General features: G+C 44.6%; 1 protein-coding gene across 2 annotated transcripts in view; it reads left to right on the top strand.

Moving 5' to 3' along the window:
* Positions 1 to 18,239, top strand: part of DOCK1 (dedicator of cytokinesis 1) — a 493,838-nt gene that overhangs the window by 120,181 nt on the left and 355,418 nt on the right. For both annotated transcript variants that reach the window (XM_072804887.1, XM_072804886.1), the window contains exon 23: positions 7,238 to 7,346. In XM_072804887.1, the coding sequence (XP_072660988.1) occupies positions 7,238 to 7,346 (109 nt within the window). The remainder of the gene's footprint in view (positions 1 to 7,237; positions 7,347 to 18,239) is intronic.

The raw sequence follows: 18,239 nt of genomic DNA, 5'->3' as shown, positions 1-18,239 counted from the left end.
CTTGTACAATTTATAATCAGTGTGACATTGAGTCTGGGGTTTGATGATGGTCATTTCCGTCTTGAGCACACTGGCTGACTTTCCTTCTCATTCGGAGACTAGGAATCAAAAGAAATCAAAAGAAATTTCAAAAGAAATTATGCATTGATAATCTGTGTTCTTATTATTGTAGTAAACGCTGTAATCTTGTACAAAATCATGCAGCTAGAGAAGACTGGTGTCACCCAAATGGACCAGTGGCAACGTTATATCTTATTCTTGATCTCTTTCAGTCTCCAGCTACAAATGACATACCTTAGACCCATGGTCCATAAATGTTGTTGAATTTGATCACTCTTAGAGAGGTTAGGACTAGGATTGCCTGCTGTTACAGAAAAACCTAGCTTAACATGGCTTAACCAGATGAGCTTCACTTCTCCCCACCAGCATACATAACATGGGGTCCAGAGGAAGATCCTGGAGTTCATGCACTTGATCCCTGGTTTCCCCATGTCCTTGGTTCCTTTTTCCCTTCTGTTCCACCACCCTTAGGGTCTGTGTCTGTGTCTTATGGTTTCAAGGACCGCATTCCAAGCAGCATAGAGGGGAATGTCTGGTGGAAACAGCCTTCCAGTTACTCCCCTCTTAAAGAACTTTCTCAGTCCCTATGAAGTGTCATATGCTCTCATCTCAGAACTATGTCATATGACCACTCTAGATGCAAGGAGGTTGGTAAGGAGTTTTAGATGGGCTTAGTGATGCTTTCAACAAAATCAAAGTTCTTTTAGTAAAGGAGTAAGGGAGAAATACCTATTGGATAGGTGATTAACATTCTCTTCTCATGCTTTTAGCCTGAGTTTCTGTTACCTGACAGCTCAGAACGCCCCTCGCTTACTCTGGGTTCCAAAGTCCTACTTAATTAGGCCACTGAGAGCTTCTCTCCCTGTTAGTTTGGGGGTCAATTTCTGAGACTCCTGTCACTAGAGTCTCTTTGGCTTTAAATCACTGGAGCCCTATGTGACCCAAAGATGTGGTTCGGTCTTACTGTGCTACGCAGAAGTGGAGTGAAATGCTCAATTGATCGTTGCCTGCGACCCAGGGAAGCGTTTATGTTTGATGTCCTTAGGAATGCCTTTGCTTTGGCACTTGGCAGCATGGTGTTGGCACAGACCGTGGTCCTGCTTGCCTGCCTTTGTTCTGGAGTGGCCCCTGCAGGAGCCATGGCCTGATGGCCAAAGGAGTCCTTTGCTGGGATAACTTATTTGTCAAGAGCTGACACTGTCCAGGACAAAAGTGCAAAGAGGTCATAAGGCAAGTAGCAGCAGTTGCCAAAGGGCAGTGAGGCTTCCTAAGGCTTCCAGGGCCCGTGTCTGGGCATTTCAGACCTCATCTGAATACTGTAGGGAACACAGAGATTTTGATGATGAGGTCCCCTCCCTCCCCCCTTCCTCCCTTGTCCCTTACTTCTCCTTTCCATAAGTACTTAATGAGCTTTGGAGTCCTGACTGTATCCCAGACTTTAATAGTTTATTGACCTTATTTTTTTCCTAATTGCTTCCTAAATGTGTATCTTGGCTGCCTTCTATGATTCCTGAGGGCAGAGAGGAACATATGTTTCCTTTAAAATTTAGAACACAGTTGCAGCCACATTATGTAGATAAGAGAATATTTCTTAAATTTAAATCCGTAGTCTAAAACTGCTGAGAACCCAGATTCTGAGGGGGGAAAAATCATAGCCTTCAACTCATGGACTACAGGACTAAAGACTTAAGAAGGGTTTTATTCTGCTCACCCCCACTCCCTGTTGTCCCACTGTATGTTTCAGTAGCTCTTCAGCTGTGATACCAGAGGGATGAATTTTAGATGAAATAATATTCCTGTTTCGTAGAGGCTGCTTAAAGAGAGAGCGGTCCTGTGTCCTACATGGGTGTCGGGAGTGTTTGCTCCTTAACAAGTTCTGAGCAGCTCTCCTGTGTGGTGTTTGCAGAGCTGGGGGAAAAAGCAAGCAAGGGCTCCCATATTCTTACCTGCACCACATTTATTAGCTTGGGAGAAAGACAATTGTGCTCACAGCTGGAGTTGACAAGAGTTGTTTTTCTCTTTGCAGTTGGAATAAACGTTAGAGTTCTTTATTTTCCTTCTCTTTTCAAAATGGTGTGCTGTGTTTTCAGGTGATGTAGTAGCTTTGTAAAATTCCCAGATAATTGACAGTCATTATTCTTCCAAAGAACAAAGAGGTGAAATGTTGGAGATGAAGATATGGAAGCTTATCCCACTATCTTTCTCACTATGCAAATCCATACTTTCTGTTTTGTTTAGAAGGCTCGTTTTGTTTTGAAGTGAGAACAGCAATTTTAAAACTCTGGCCCAAAGACATTGGTTCAGAACCCACAGAAAGATTCCTGACAGCCAGGGGCACTTCTCCGCTGGTTTTTGTTGTTTGTCTGTGTTTTCTGTGTGGGTGGATCACATTAACTGGAAAGCCAGAAAACAGACACATCCTGCATCAGACCTTCTGAAGTAAATTACTGAAGCTAGTTATTGCTGTGTTCTTCTTCTGTCTTCCGGTGCTTTCTGGAGGCTTTGCCTGTCATCTGGTGTTAGCTTTGTGCATAATTAGTTATTGATCATGAATAAGTTGTTGCAGATCTGTCATTCTGCCATCATTTCCTGGGTCACAAAAATAGAATGTAGTTAATAGACAACAATCTTGTCATTCCCTGATAATGAAAACTTACCATGTGTAAATAGAGCAAGGAATGATAACTAGGTCTTACTCATCTATCTATTTACTGATATCCCTCTGAGTTCTTTCCTCACCCCTTCCTTCACCTCAAGGTGGGTCAAACAAGTGACTGTTCTTGGTGTATGTGATAAAACCAAGAGGTGAGACTCTAGAGGCGTCCCTTTCATTACAGAAAGGTGCATCAGTGGGAGTGCTGTAAAATACCAACCATTTCTGTGTTTTAAGCATGTTGATTGGCAGCAGAGAAACTAATCATTAAATTTTCATCTTTGAGGGATTCTTGGTAGAAATTTCGATATAATGAAGACTCATGCCTCACACCTTACAGATTTTGAAACTGTGTTATTGGAGGCATATGGATTTAGGATTGTGATCTCTCTCTTGTGGATTTACAGGCACAGCTCACTTTATTGCTCTTTGCTTTATTGCACTTTGCAGATACTGTGGTTTTTATAAGTGGAAGGTTTGTGGCAATCCTGCATTATGCAAGTCTGTTGGCACCATTTTTCCAAAAGCATTTGGTCACTTCCTGTCTGTGTTGTGCTTTGGTAATTCTTGCAATATTTCAAACTTTGTTTATTATTGTATTTTTTATGATGCTCTGTGATTAGCAATTATCAGTGGCTGAAACCCCAGGTGATTTTTAACATTTTTTAGCAATAAAGCATTTTTGTAAATGAAGGGATGTACTCTTTTTTTTTTTTTTTTAAGATTTTTATTTATTTATTTATGAGAGACACAGAGAGAATGAGAGAGAGAGAGAGAGAGAGAGGCAGAGACACAGGCAGAGGTAGAAGCAGGCTCCATGCAGGGAGCCCAACACGGGACTTGATCATGGGTACCCGGGATCACGCCCTGAGCCGAAGGTGGCACTAAACTGCCGAGCCACCTGGGCCGCCCCCCCCTTTTTAATATATATATATATATAAAATGCTGTCACACATTTAATAGACTGCACTACAGTGTAAATATATTTTTCATATGTACTGGGAAACCAGAAAATTAATTTGACTCTATTGCCACACTCATTTAATTGTGATGGTCTGGAGACCAAACCTGCAGTGTCTCCCAGGGATGCTTGTACCCCTTTATCTATATGAAAACTTTCCCTTTATCTTTTGGTTAATATTTGCATGGAATATCTCTTCTCTTTTCCTTTTAAGCTTTCTTTGTCCTTATATTTAAGGTCTGTCTCTTGCACACAAAAACATAGCTGTATCTTTTATTTTATCCGGTCTAAAACTCCTTTTAACTGAAGTTATAGTTTATTTGTATGTGATGGGTTTACACCTATTGTCCCTTCTGTTCATTTTCTCTTTTACCCATCTATATTACGCTGTCCTTCTTTGTGTTCTTTTGTACCAAGCACGATTTTCTTTTTATTGTCTCATTTTTCTCCTCTTTTAACATGTTAGTGACACATTCTTCTACTATTCTTTTAATGATTATCTTACACATGACAACACGTGTGTTTGAATTCTTTTTTTTTTTAAAGATTTTATTTATTTATTCATGAGTGTCATAGAGAGAGAATGAGGCAGAGACACAGGCAGGGGAGAAGCAGGCTCCGTGCAGGGAGCCTGACTTGGGATTTGATCCTGGGTCAAACGCGGGAATTGATCACGGGTCCCCAGGATCAGGATCTGGGCTGAAGGTGATGCTAAACTGCTGAGCCACCTGGGCTGCCCATGTGTTTGAATTCTTACAGAATAATTGAAATTATTACTTTTGCCACCCTTCACATAATACCAGATGTGACTAGAATAGAACACTCCATCTCCACATGAAATCTCTTTTTTTATTGTTATTGTTATACATTTCAATATACTTGTATTTTATGCCTTGTAAGACACAACTGTTGGTATCTTGTATAGTTAGTATTCATTCAATATGTTTTATATTTATTCTTGTTTTTTTTTCATTTTTCTTTCAATTCCTTGTTTCTTTATGGCTTAAGTTTCCTTCTGCCCCCCAAAAAACTCCTTGTATAATTTCTTTTAATAAAAGTCAGCTACAGGTTTTGTTTATATGAATATCCTTTATTTTCTCCTTGTTTTTAAAGGATATTTTTATTTAATAATAGAATTCTAGTTTGACAGTTCTTCTTCCAGATACTATTTTCTTCTCTTGTTTTCCCTCAATTTCTTGTGAGAAGTTGGCTTTCAGACTTCTTGTTACATCTTTGAAGGTGATAGTGTGTTTTTTTGCTTGTTTTTCCTCTAGGTGCTTTTACAATTTGCTGTTTCTTTGGTTAGGAGCGGTTTTACTATGGATTGTGTAGGAATGCTTTGGTTTCTACTTATCCTATATTGGATTTTCAGAGCTTCTTGGACTTTGGGTTGATTTCTCTATTCATTTTGACAAATTTATGGTCGTTAACTATTCTAGTGTTGTATTTGCCACATTGTGTCTCTCATTTTCTTCTGGAACTTCAATTACACGTGTATTTGACCTCTTTATTATACCTTATGTCTAACACATTTTTCTGTGTTCTGTCTCTGTGCTTATTTATTTTCCTGTTGATCATCTTCCACTTCACTAATTCTGCCTTTTACTTGGTCTAATTTTAGTTTACCCATGTAATGAATTCTAAATTTTATATATTATATTTTTTAGTTTTAAATTTTCATCTGATTATTTTCTGTAGATTTATTTCTCTACTAAACGTTCGCATTTTACCTTCTGTTTTCTTCATCTATTTCATATTTTCATCTTTTTTCTCTATTTTTCCCCTGTTTTAAAACATAATAATTGTATTTATGTTGACGTTCTTGCTAGCTAACTTCAATATCTTGACCACCTGTGGTTCTGTTTTTGTTGTCTTTTTTTTTTTTTAATTTTTTCACTTGGCCATGTGGTCTGTTCTTTTCTATGTTTAGTTAATTTTTATTTAAATGTAGCTTCAGATGATGTGTTCTTCTTTCAGAGATGATTCATCTTTTCCTCTTCTAGGCAGAGACAGTGGGGGTGACCTTTTACTCCACAGAAGCTGTGCTGAGTCAAGGCTGTATTTACTGAGCCTCCATGTATATCTGGTTTGCTCTTGCTTCTCCAGGGTTTTCAATTGCAAGTCTGCTGTGTCATTTGGGACCTGTCTCCCTGGCATTTTCTAATTCATTATCATTCATTATCTTTGGAGACTGATTAAAAACCCACTCTACCAACATTTTCAGCCTCCTACCCCACGTAGTTCTAGGAATTGGCATATGTCCTGAGGAGGAGACCAACTGCATGCTTGAAGCCTTCCCAAGTGTTTGGACCAGTCTGTAAAACATTGATCTGTTGCTTTGTGTTACCTGCAAGCAGAAGTTCATGACTCCATATTTTTGATTGTTTGCTATGCACCATTTAAACAAACTCCTATTGAATAAAATCCTTTATGAAACAGACACACTAGGTTGCAATCTCCCAATTTAGACAGAATTTGTTGGTTTACAATGGAACTCATTTAAATATAAGATTATCTCTAGGGTAATTAATTATCACTTAGTTTATAACATTTTCCATTGTACACAAGTTTTCAGGTATGGTATACTTTTAATTAGGCAGAAAACTAGTCTATATTAAGAAAACATCTGCGTTGCAACATTTTAAAATGCAAATGCATTGCTTTTTAGTAACACAGCAACTTGAAGTAACTGCTAATAAATAATTTATACTTGAAACTTATTTATAATTAGCAACATATATTTGTATACATGTAACCAATGTACAACTTCCTTATTACCCATTTATTGAACAAATGCTCCGCCTCTCGAAGATTTTCCCATTCCCATCAATTCTGTGATGAATACATTTATATAGTGTCATTATTCTGAAATAAAGTAATTTCGAATTTACTTTTTTTCTAAAGATTTTATTTATTTATTCATGAGACACACACACAGAGGCAGAGACAGAAGCAGGCTCCATGCAGGGAGCCCGATGTGGGACTTGATCCCGGGTCTCTAGGATCAGGCCCTGGGCTGAAGGCGGCGCTAAACCACTAAGCCACCCAGGCTGCCCGAATTTACTCTTCTTTCATTTTCAAATGGCTACAAGATCGTGTTAAATTCAGGAAATTAAATTTATCTTAATTATGTGACACCGTGGGTTTAAAAAAACACTGGCAAGAAATACACCAAAATACTAATGGTGTCATTTCCGTAGGTAGGATGAATTTCTCTGTTCCTCCTTCCTCTGTTCCTTTCTTCCTCTTTCTCTCCTTCTTTCCCTTTCTATACATTTCTGTGTTTTTCATTTATAAAATGTTATGTTATGTTACAATGAAAAAGGCAATAGATGGTGTGGTTAAAAACCAGCCTCTTGAGCGTGAGGACATCTCTCCCTAGCCCTGTGGTCCAGATGAACCCCATTTCTGAGCTGCCTCCTGTGTTCCATGGACGTGGAGGATCTTCCCCCACATTCTCACCTGCCACTCAGGCAACACCTCTCATGGCTGTTGATGTAGGAGCCAGGAGTGGTGAGGCCCTGTCTGGCAGGTGCCAGAGAGTCTTTTGTGCTCCTTTGCAGACTGTACGAAGACAAAGGAGAGGCGGACTTCATGGAGTCTCTGCTGCAGCTATTCCGATCCATCAGCGACATGATGAGCAGCGTGTCGGACCAGACTGTCAGGGTGAAGGTAGGCCCGCTGTGAGCTGCAGGGCTCCCTGGGAGGGATGAGAGTGGCAGAGGCTCTGCTTCCTCCAGGCGTGAGCTTGGGGGACAGCCCAGGGCTGGCCCTTGCGGTTGCTCCTTGGCCAGGAGACGTTCTGAATGGACTCTTCGTAAATGTGAGGATGCCAATGAGAATAATGTTTGCACGTCACTGTTCAGGGTGTCTCCGGGTCTGGACAGAGGGTAGGTGTCCAGGCATCAGTCGAGTTACCTTGTGGGAATGGTCATAATGTCTTCGTCCTGCTGCGAGGCTTTGGCTTGCACAGAAGAGCGAGGATCCAGCATTTCCCTGGTCCCACTGTTCTCACCACTGGGATCATTTGTTCTCACCCTTATTGCCCCGTGGAAGAAAGATGCCTTCATCTCCTGTGAGGTCTGCTGGTCCGTGGGTTTGGAGTGTGGAAATGCTGGGAGGCGGAGCATGGGGAGGGCCCCTGGAGCAGCCCCAGGGCCGTGTGTGCTCTTCGGCTTTAGCCCTTCTGGAAGTTTCCATGGGGCCAACCAACTGCAGTCAGGTATGGTGTGCAGTTGGCAGCCCAAGCTGATTCCCGCAGAGGACAAGAGTCTTCTGAGTGATTAACTCTCAGCTTTCACACAAGTGCTCGCCATAGCTGTCTTTGCTACTCTCTTTCCTTCATGCTCTCTTAATGCGTGATTTCAGAAAACATCTTTATGGCTTTTGTCTTGAAGATGTTTTGGGAGTGATTTCCGTTTCAAGCTTAACCATTCAGTCTGGAACGAAGACGTCCATGTGTCAGGTGTGTCTGATGGTTGCTGTGACCAGGGGAACCCACATAACTCAGCCTGGCGGAGCCCCACTGGCCCTTTGATCTCATTGCTGCTGGAGCCTTCAGTGGAATTGCTTGATCTTATGTGAATTTCTTGTAAAAAAAAAAAAAAAAACAAAACCCTGGTGATCTATACAGGAAGCGATGTGGTTCATATATTGAAGGTTTAGGTCGACTGTTTTGGCGCCTTGGTGCTGCCCCACGCTTCCGTATGGCAGCAGGGTTAAAATTAGCAATGTGTTGGGGACTTTTACTACGACATCCTGTGGCATTTTAGAAAACCAGGCGCGGCGGGTGTAAGAATAGATAAAAATTACAGGAAGTTTGAGCCCAGCAGTAATTTTAGATTTCCAAATATACCCTTAAATGTTATTAAATTTGATTGGGCTTGACTTTTGTCTGCCTGCCTCCCTCTGTGTCAAATTAGTGACTGAAGTCTTGCAAGACCTTCCTTCCAGTGGGTGTTTTATTGTGAGGCGGAAGTGAATTCAGGGATGTTCATGTGTGGATGCCAACTTTACATCTGCGAGACGGGTGACGGAGTCTTGTTCCAAACGTTACCTCCCTTGCTGCTAATTTTGTACTTTGTTCTTGCACAATAGGTGCTCTCTCTATGGGTGAGATTGAAAGACTCCCATCCCAGGACCATGATTTTTGCATTGTTCAGCCTCTTTACGTTTTGCTCTGTGGAAACAAATATAGTTGTGAATCATCTTCTACAGAGAAAATATGGAAAAGCTAAGCGGCGTTTCGTAGGGGTTACATGTTGTTTCTCAAAGGGTGGCCCTTGGCGGCCGTTTTGCTTTTTGAGATGATCTGTGTGCCCTTCTCTGTGACTGAGATGTCAGTGGGCTCTCGTGCCTTCTTGGCATCATGTGGGGTGAGCCGATGGGCTTGGTGGGTGGGGGTGGCGACGGGCTGCCCTGTCCACCGGAGCCCGCACCCTGCAGTCACCTGCCCAAAACTGCAGCCACCACCTCCATCCACCTGGCAGATTAGAGTCAGCTCCCATATTTCATGCCTCAAGGGAGAGAGGCAAGAGGAGTTTGGGGCAATAATTAACTGCAGGACGAACTTGGTGTCTATGTAGTTGTCAGCCGCGCTGCCTTCCATTTGACTCCGGAGCAGACGTTGTACGTGAGTGGTTGAATGAATGTAAGTGAGCATGTGTACGAAGGGGACAGTATGTTTTTATTATGTGGGAGAGAAACCTGCGGGGTTCAGGGCTGTGCTGCGCTGTCCTTCCCTCTTCTGCTGGGGGCCGTGGATGCCTGTGCTTCTGGACCGTGCTCTGGGGCATCTGTGTATTTCTGGAGACAGACTCACCTTTGTGCTGCTTCACTGTCCCTCAGTGAATGCCCCTGACCTCAGGGCTGCTGCCAGACCCTTAAATTTTTTTTTTTATTATGGTAATGAACTTAAAAATGACCATCTTAACCATTTTCAAGAATTCAGTTCTGTGGCATTAAGCGCATTCACACTGTTGTGCAGCCATCGCCACCATCTATCTCTAGAACTTACTTCATCTCTCCAAACAGAAACCCTGTCCTCGTTCAAGAATGACTCCCTGTTCTTTCCCTCCCTCAGTCCCTGGCATCCACCATCCTATTCTCTGTCTCTGCAAACATTCATATTCGGGGTTCCTCATGTAAGTGGAATCATACAGTGTTTGTCTCTTTGTGACTGGCTTCAGGACTCTTCCATGGAGTGTGTATCAGGTGTCCAAGCCCCTTCCCCTGCGTCTCCTGGACTCTTCCATGGTGTGTGTAGCAGGTGTCTGAGCCCCTTCCCCTGCGTCTCCTGGACTCTTCCATGGAGTGTGTAGCAGGTGTCCGAGCCCCTTCACCTGCGTCTTCTGGACTCTTCCATGGTGTGTGTAGAGGTGTCCGAGCCCCTTCCCCTGCATCTCCTGGACTCTTCCATGGTGTGTGTAGCAGGTGTCCGAGCCCCTTCCCCTGTGTCTCCTGGACTCTTCCATGGTGTGTGTAGCAGGTGTCCGAGCCCCTTCCCCTGCGTCTTCTGGACTCTTCCATGGTGTGTGTAGAGGTGTCCGAGCCCCTTCCCCTGCATCTCCTGGACTCTTCCATGGTGTGTGTAGCAGGTGTCTGAGCCCCTTCCCCTGCATCTCCTGGACTCTTCTATGGTGTGTGTAGCAGGTGTCTTGAGCCCCTTCCCCTGCGTCTCCTGGAGTCTTCCATGGAGTGTGTAGCAGGTGTCTGAGCCCCTTCTCCTGCGTCTCCTGGACTCTTCCATGGAGTGTGTGGCAGATGTCTGAGCCCCTTCCCCTGTGAGGCAGAATTGTATTCCCTCCTATTTGTAGACCACACTGTGTTTATTTATGCGTCCACGGACGGACAGTATGAATAATACTATTCATTGTGAATAATGCTGTGAACATGAGTTTACAGATCACTGTTTGAGTCTCTGCTTTCACTTGTTTTGGGTGTATGTCAGATGTGGAAATGCTGGGTCATACAGTAATACTATTTATTATTTGAGGAATTTCCATATTCCTTTCCATCACAACCATATCAGTTTACTAAAAAAAAATTTTTTTTAATGTTGAAATTCCTTAGTGAATTTACCTTAGCAGCTATTTCCGGCAACTTCTCAAGCTTGAGGTTTATCACCAACCCCCTGCCACCACCTTCAGCAAATGATTGTAGTCTGTCTGCTTTGCTGAAAAGATCCTCTGCGATCTGTCTAGTGTCACCTTACCTTTCTCACTTCCTGTCCTGCTACCTGAAACTAACCTTCCACCTGTGCGGAGGTCCTCCCCACCCATCTCTGCCTCTGGGGTTCTGATCAATCCCTTATGCATCCTCTCAGTCTAGAACCTTCTGTCTGTATATCAGATTGCTTTTTCCCTTTGTCTATGATCATGCCTAGACATTCTCAACCCTCAGCAGGTGCTTGTGGGACCCTTCACTGCCATCACACTTCTCTCCTTCCCATCCTATCCTACAGGAGGGGCCTTGTATCGTTGCCAGGGCCCTCTGGTTCTCTCTCTGCTCTCGCCTGAGTGATCGTGGTCCACCTCTCCTTCACGTATGACTCAGTGGCACTCAGATGTGGCTTCTGCGAAGCCAGATGTGGCCATTCTTCCTTTTCTTCTCCTTGGCTCTAATATCACACATGTGTTTGCTCATTCCACAGTTATTCTTGATAAAATTCTGCGGAAAGTTTCTTAACTCTACTCCCTTGGTGCCGTACCTGTCCTTTCTTATTTCCTGACTGTGTGTCAGTGTTTTCCTAAAACTCACATCTGGTGGTGGCCTTCTTTTTCTCAGAAAGCTGTGATGTTTTCCAGCTGCCTGGAGAAATGGGTCGGATTCCAGTTTCTGCCTTTCAGAAATCTTCTTGGCCGACCCAACCAATTCTCCTTTAATTCTTAGAGACTCAAGTAGAGTGCCTCCCCTAGAGAACACGAAACATCTGGATGTTGGGAAGCCTCCTTGAATTAATTCCGATAGTTGATAGAAAAAAATCATGAGCTCCACGTGCTAGAATAGCAACAGCTGATATTCATTGATCACTTTCTGTCCTAAGTGCTTTACATGTATCAGCTTATTGGATCCTTATGATGAAGCTATTAAATAGGGACTATCATTGCTTTCAGATGCAAACAAACAGAAATATTAGCTAACTTGTCCAAGGCCACATGGCTAGCATGGGGCCAAGTGACCGTTGAGGCCTAGGCTTGCCTGGTTCCAGAGCCACATTACTTTGTCTTCAACTTCTCTGGAGAATGCTGCTAAGCACCGGTCATTGACAGTATTCAGAAACAGAGCCCACATGGTCTTCCCCTTCGGTGGACAGCAGTTCTGTGTCTGATGCTTTGGAGCCGTAAAGTCATAAAAACCCTCTGGTGGACCTTTCCATCTAAGTGGACGTACTATATGTTCCTGTGTAAAGCAGTTAAAAAATAACTTTGACCAGGGGCACCTGGGTAGCTCAGTCGGTTGAGCATCCAACTCTTGATTTCGGCTCAGGTCATGATCTCGTGGTTGTGAGATCAAGCCCTGCACTGGGCTGCATGCTGGGTTCTCCTTCTGCCTCTCTGTCTGCCTCTCCCCCTAAAGAAACAAAAACAACTTTGACCAAATGCCTCTAAATTGAGTGTGTTTGAGGGGAGTAAAGGACGTTTGATGGGGCTGGTCATGCAGTTTTTGGGGAGGACAGGATCTCGGTCATGATCCCTCTGTGATGGCAGCGGGTGGTTCTCTTTCTTGACCACTCGTGGGTAGCAGTGCTACGTTTGGGGTGTTTGGGGCTTTACAATTAGAGTTAACACAGGCTTTGCTGTTTTCACTGAATTGCAAAGATACTACTAACATTATTAGCTCTATGGACTAATCTTAGAGATTAGTCCACCTTGCTTCTGAGGCATAGTCTGCTGGTGTGTCTGGGGCTGAGAAATCCAGAATTTTCTGTAGAGGGAAACTCTGACCATGATCCACAATAAGAAATAGATTCTTGGGTGTGGGTGTGTGTGTGTGAAGCTGAAAGATGTTTCACGAGAAGGTTCTTACCTTTATTCCATGTAATACCCTCTGGCATTTTCTGTTCTAATACCTCTGGTCTATTCTGAACTAATGTATTTCAATAAAAACAAAAGAAAACAACCAAACTGCATCTTGACAGGCACTACGGTGTTTTTCCTGAACGGCGAGTGTATCTCACCCCACATTTAAAAACGCGCTGTCCCTCATTCTTGAGGTTTCATCTCCTGTATCTCCTGCTCAGTGTAGGGTGAGAATAGGGTTCGTGTTCTGTGTCTCCCGCGTCTCATACAGCCTCGGGCCCCTGCAGCTCAGCAGACTGCACGGGGGTGGAGGGGGCCCGAAATCGAGGTCCTCGGGCTGAGGTTGGCACCCAGATGCGAGAGGTTGGCACCCAGATGCGGGAGGCTTTGTCTTCCTTGCCGGGGGCTGCTCCCTCATCATTCGTGGTGCTGCTTCGTCTGGCCTTCTCTGGAAGGGACCATGCTTGTGCTCAATGCCGTTTGGGCGGGGGGGGGGGGGGACTTTTGTCCTCCGAGAAGCACCGTTTCAGTTCCTTAAACCCCATGTCCTGACTTGAAACGAGCATCACTCACTCACCGTACGGCTTGTCTAAACTCCTTCCTCATCAGAAGACTTCGTTGCTACTTGTCCATTTCTAAGCTAGTGTCTGGGGGCCACACCACCTGTCACAGGTTGGGAGTTTAGAATTTTTGGTCCCCAGGAAGCATTGTCTCAGTGTATTGAGGATGATGCCAAATCGGGGTCAGGAGTCATCAGACTCTTGATGTCAGGTTCACGGGGGGCTCCTGACCTCCCAGGGCCTCGGTGACGGAAATTGCTGCTTCTTGTGCTGGGTGCGAGATTTTGAGATTTCCAAAGGATGTCATCTTACTGGTTCTCTTAAACAAAGCAGCATTTTATTATGTCCTTGCCCTCGGTTTTAAATGTAATTGCGATCTTGTTAGAAAAGTGGAAAATGCCAAACATTGATTAAGAAAAATAAGACTCATTTATCTTTCATCTCCCGTGGATTAATTACACTATTTAGCATGTTCATCTTTTATTTTTTTTAGCATGTTTGTCTTTATAATGGTGTGCTTTTTCTCCTTATCTCCTTAGTGTCATCAGATATACTTGAGCTTATGTGATATATGTGATCTGTACATACACGAACATTGACAGATACGTACGTGCATCTACACATGCTTTTACAACCTTCATTTTTTTCCATATATATTTCCCTACGTCCTGTACTATTTTTCAAGAACATCGTTCTTAAGGTTGCGTATGACCTTGTGGTTTTGTCATCCCTGGTTGAACCAGTTTTCTGTGTTTGGGAACTTGGATTGTTTCTCGTTTTTGACTCCATAAACAGTGCTTTCGTAAGCCTCCCTGGCTGGCCCTCTCTGTGTGGCAAAGCCCTGGTTCCATCTGGTTTACTGGGGGGCAGCCAGATTTCCTAATGCTTGGAAGGCCTGTGAAAGTCCTCACCAGAGCTGTGAGGACACGCCCCCGGGTTATGAATCTGTGGGCCTCTCGTCTGCTTGGTTGTGTTCAATGCCACTGTCTGGCCTTGCTTTTCACTAGAGCCCTGGTTCTCCCTGTGATTGCACATCACTGCCCACCTCGCGGGACCAGCCTCTCAAGTTCAGTGTTGTGTGGCTGCAGAGCCATTCTGCCCACGGGAGCCACCTGCTTCTGTAGCGTCTGTTGGTACGGGGATTAGTGGCTGCGTCGGGCAAGGATAATCTGTGCTAACCACCCAAACTAAGACAAGCACCCAGAAGGGACACTGAGGAAATAAATTTCTGTCTTAAGAGGCCACGTTTGTGGTATTTCGGTACAGCGGTCCTTGGAGACTGTCACCACTTCCAGGCATGGCACATTCCTACAGCGCCTGAATCCCAGTCCTCCCCTCTCCTCTCTGTGTCAGCAGAACTCTCTAGAAGGCCTGGCTCGTTGCTGATTCTCAATCAAATGTAAACCTTCCCTTTGTGCTGGCTTCTCCTGGGCTGCAGACCCTCAGCACCCAAATGTTATGGTTCAACAGGGTTTCCCCCCAAAGCAGACAGTATGACCCAGAAGGTCACCACCCAAACCACCCACCCCCCCATCCTTGTCCACATGGGTGACGAGAGACAGGCAAGCAAAGCCCTGACTCGTATCTCTGGAACTCTTGGATTAATCAACACAATCAATAACCATCCCTAACCGGAAAAGGGAAAAGGAAAAGGAAAAGGAAAAAGAAATAGAAAACAATGTTTCATTGTTTGCTGTTAGTACACCTTCCTGGCTTGGGTGCTACCAATTTCTGTAAGCTGCATACTGGTCCCTCATCTCCGTGGCCAGTACCCTCATGACCCAAAATCATCTGGATTGAAGAGCTCTCATCTCCTTGCCCTACTGAGGATGCCAGTGGCTGAGGAAGGGCTAGAGGGGTAGCGCCCAGGCCTCAGTGTGTGCCCACAGATCGCCTGCAGGTCTTATTAAAATGCAGATTCTCACACAGAAATTCTGGAGAGGCTGCCCAAGATCATTCATGTCTAATCAGTGTGGGGTTAATGCTGACGGTGTTGACCCCTGGGCGACATGTGGAATTGGAAGTGGCCAGGGCTGCCCTCGTGTAGAGAGCATTCCGGCTGCCGTGTGAGCACCAGTAGGAGGGGACACATGGAAGTCGGGCTTGGGCAGGTATCCCTGCAGGGCTGGCTTCACCCGGGCTTGCAGCCCTCATCTGCCTCATGTTCTGGGTTGTTCTGATTGTGCGAGCTTTCCCTGTACACAGATGACGAGACGCTTGGAGGTGAAGTCATGACTCATGTCAAAAAAGAAAGCAGCAAAAACAAAGCCACAGAAAGGTGAAGAAAATATTTTATGACTTGTTCTTAGTAAACCTTCACCTCCAAGTACTTTCAATTTCCTCATGCTGCTTTGTGGTCCGTGGCTTCCAGACTCTGCAGAGAGTTCCGCAGTCTGGCGGAGGGATTTGAACACATCAGACTCCTAGCTTCTGCCAGAGTGGTTGGTACTCAGGAGAGCATTTGCCTAACCTTGGATTTCTGGGGTCTCTTCTGGCCTCCGTGCCTTTCAGGGCAATTCCACCGTCTTCTTGGCTGCTCCCCTAGGATGCTTGAGGTACTGCCCACAGGGCAAGACATTATCTGAAGCTGCCTGTGTGGATATACTTGCCCCCTTAAGCCCCTCCCCATGTCCAGCACAGCACATTGTAACAGTAGCAGAAATGAAAAGATGATAAGTCCTTTCTGTCGCTGCTCTGCTTCAGCAAACCAACCATTTGTATTGGTTTTCCACCAGTTGTGGTGCATGGTCGTGAGCATTTTGATAGTTCCAACAGAGATGCCATTGGGTTTCCTGCTCCTGTATCATTAGATCACAAGCATCTTTCCATATTAATGAGCAGTCATGATTATGATTGTGATGGCTCTATGCCAGTTCAGAACATGGACCTGAATTGATGTGCATTCATTTACCTAATCAAGTGATTTTTCATCATATTAATTTTTCCATTGTTGAATACTAGCAGTTTGCTTTTAGCATTTTAAGCCTGCGGTAAATGATTTCATTGATAAGTAGTTGTTGGCATTTATCTTTTCAAAAATTCCGTGGCAGGTTTCCTTTGTCCTGATTACCCCTATGTTCCTATCTGTGTCAGAGGACAAGCCTTTAATTTGGGATTGCAGAATTCCGGGCATTTCCTGGCCATCCCCTCTGTCCTGTCCTCCTTATGATGCTCACTGAGGGGGAAAGTGCTGCTTTGAATTTGTGGCTCCAGCAAATTCCTTCTCTCCATCCCTGACCTTGACCTTCAGAGGTCTCTCCCTCAGCTCCCCTCCCCCATCTGTGGCCTCTGCCTCTGGGTCTCCCCCCCATATACCTTCTGCCAATGGGCATGGTGTCATCTGGCCTTCCATCCTCTATCACAGTCAGGGTTTATTCAATGTCCCTGTGAGTGTCAGCAGGCCTCATGGATAGGTTTATGACTAGCACCTCATCCTTCATTTATTTGGTCATGTATTTTTAAAATGCACTTAATAATATGTTCATTCTGTGTGCCAGGCACTGGGCACAAATAACAGAGATATGGCTTTTGTTCTCATGGTGATTGCATTGAAGAATGAGCCAGAAACTAACCAAATAACTACACCCATAAACATAGTTATAGATGGCAATACATGATTTTAAGCAAAATAGGCATAAGCCTCTAATTTTAGATTATAATGTTTTTTTGGGAAAAGTAAGAGATAGAATGACAACGTATATCAGGGTGGGGATTGGAAATAGTTGAGGCGTTCAAGGATGGTTCCAAGGAGGAGCTGGTTAAAGAAAGTACAAAATGGGGGAAGTCCCAGGTAGAGGCAGCAGACAGGCAGGTATTTGTTGCTGTTGTGAAATGCAAGATGAATTGTGGGTGTGGCTGGATAGAGTGGGAACGGGAAGGCCAGGACTGTGAGGAGAGGAGGGACAGGTGGGTGTGGACATATTGGGCCGAGCCCTGTGGCCCTGTTAAGGGTCCAGAGAGCCACTCAGGTGCCCTGGCGAGGGTTTGGTCAGATCAGATTTGGCTTTTTAGAGGATCACCTTAGCTGCCATCCGCAGGATGGATTGGAGCAGCTGAGAGAGGAAGCAGTGGGGTGAAAGGCTCTCGTGGAATCCAGGTGAGAGACCATGGTACTGGGGCCAGAGCAGCATTCTCCACCTCAGCACTCTTGACCTTTGGGGCTGAAAGTTCTTGGTCCTAGGGGCTCTCTTGTGCAGTGGAACATGTTTAGCAGCTACATGCATGCCGTAGCATAGACAACCAACAGTATCTCCAGACGTCCTGCCAAATGCCTCCTGGGCTTTGGAGGGCACAATTGCTCCTGGACGAGAACCATGCAGTACTGGTGATGAGTTTCGAGAAGGAGATGGAGAACCGCTGGTATAATTTGCAGGCCATGGTAGGAGATCTGATACAGGAAGTGAGGAAGATGAAGGGAGGGGTCATAATCACCTACCAAATTTTTGGCTTTAAGCATATGAGTGATGGAAGTATGTGTAGAAGCAGGTGGAGGTTGTAGGGGGCCTAGACTTTGAGCATATGGGCTTCTCCTGAGACCCCGCTGGATGCCTCTTTTTGGAAATTGCTGTGTTAATGACTCTGCTCACTCTGTCATGGGAACGTCTTTATTTACTCCTTGTGGCACATTCTAGGTATCTTCCTCATGTGTGTCCTCCTGCCATTTCTGACTGCATTGCTATGTTTTAGGATTAGGTTTTCATTTCCTTTTCTCTTTGGACAGCGTCCTGTTTCCTCCCAAAATCCAATGTCTGCTTACTGGTGCTGCTGGCCGGTTGGCTGTTGGTAATTATGCAGATACAGAGCTTGTTGCTACTGGATGCTTGGTTACATAACGCAGTGGAGGGAGATACCAATCCCAGACTCCCATCTGGTGTGGAGGGAATTTATTTGCTGCTTTTGTCCAGCTGGATTGTGGAGCGTGAAATAATCGTAATCCTTCGTATTTGTGGCACTCTCACTTATCAAAGCCTTTGGATGCCTGCCAT

Source organism: Canis lupus, chromosome 29, assembly GCF_048164855.1.
Source record: "Canis lupus baileyi chromosome 29, mCanLup2.hap1, whole genome shotgun sequence".
Lineage (NCBI taxonomy): Eukaryota > Metazoa > Chordata > Mammalia > Carnivora > Canidae > Canis > Canis lupus.
Note: the sequence above shows the minus strand (reverse complement) of the source record. Positions and strands in the feature narration are given on the sequence as shown.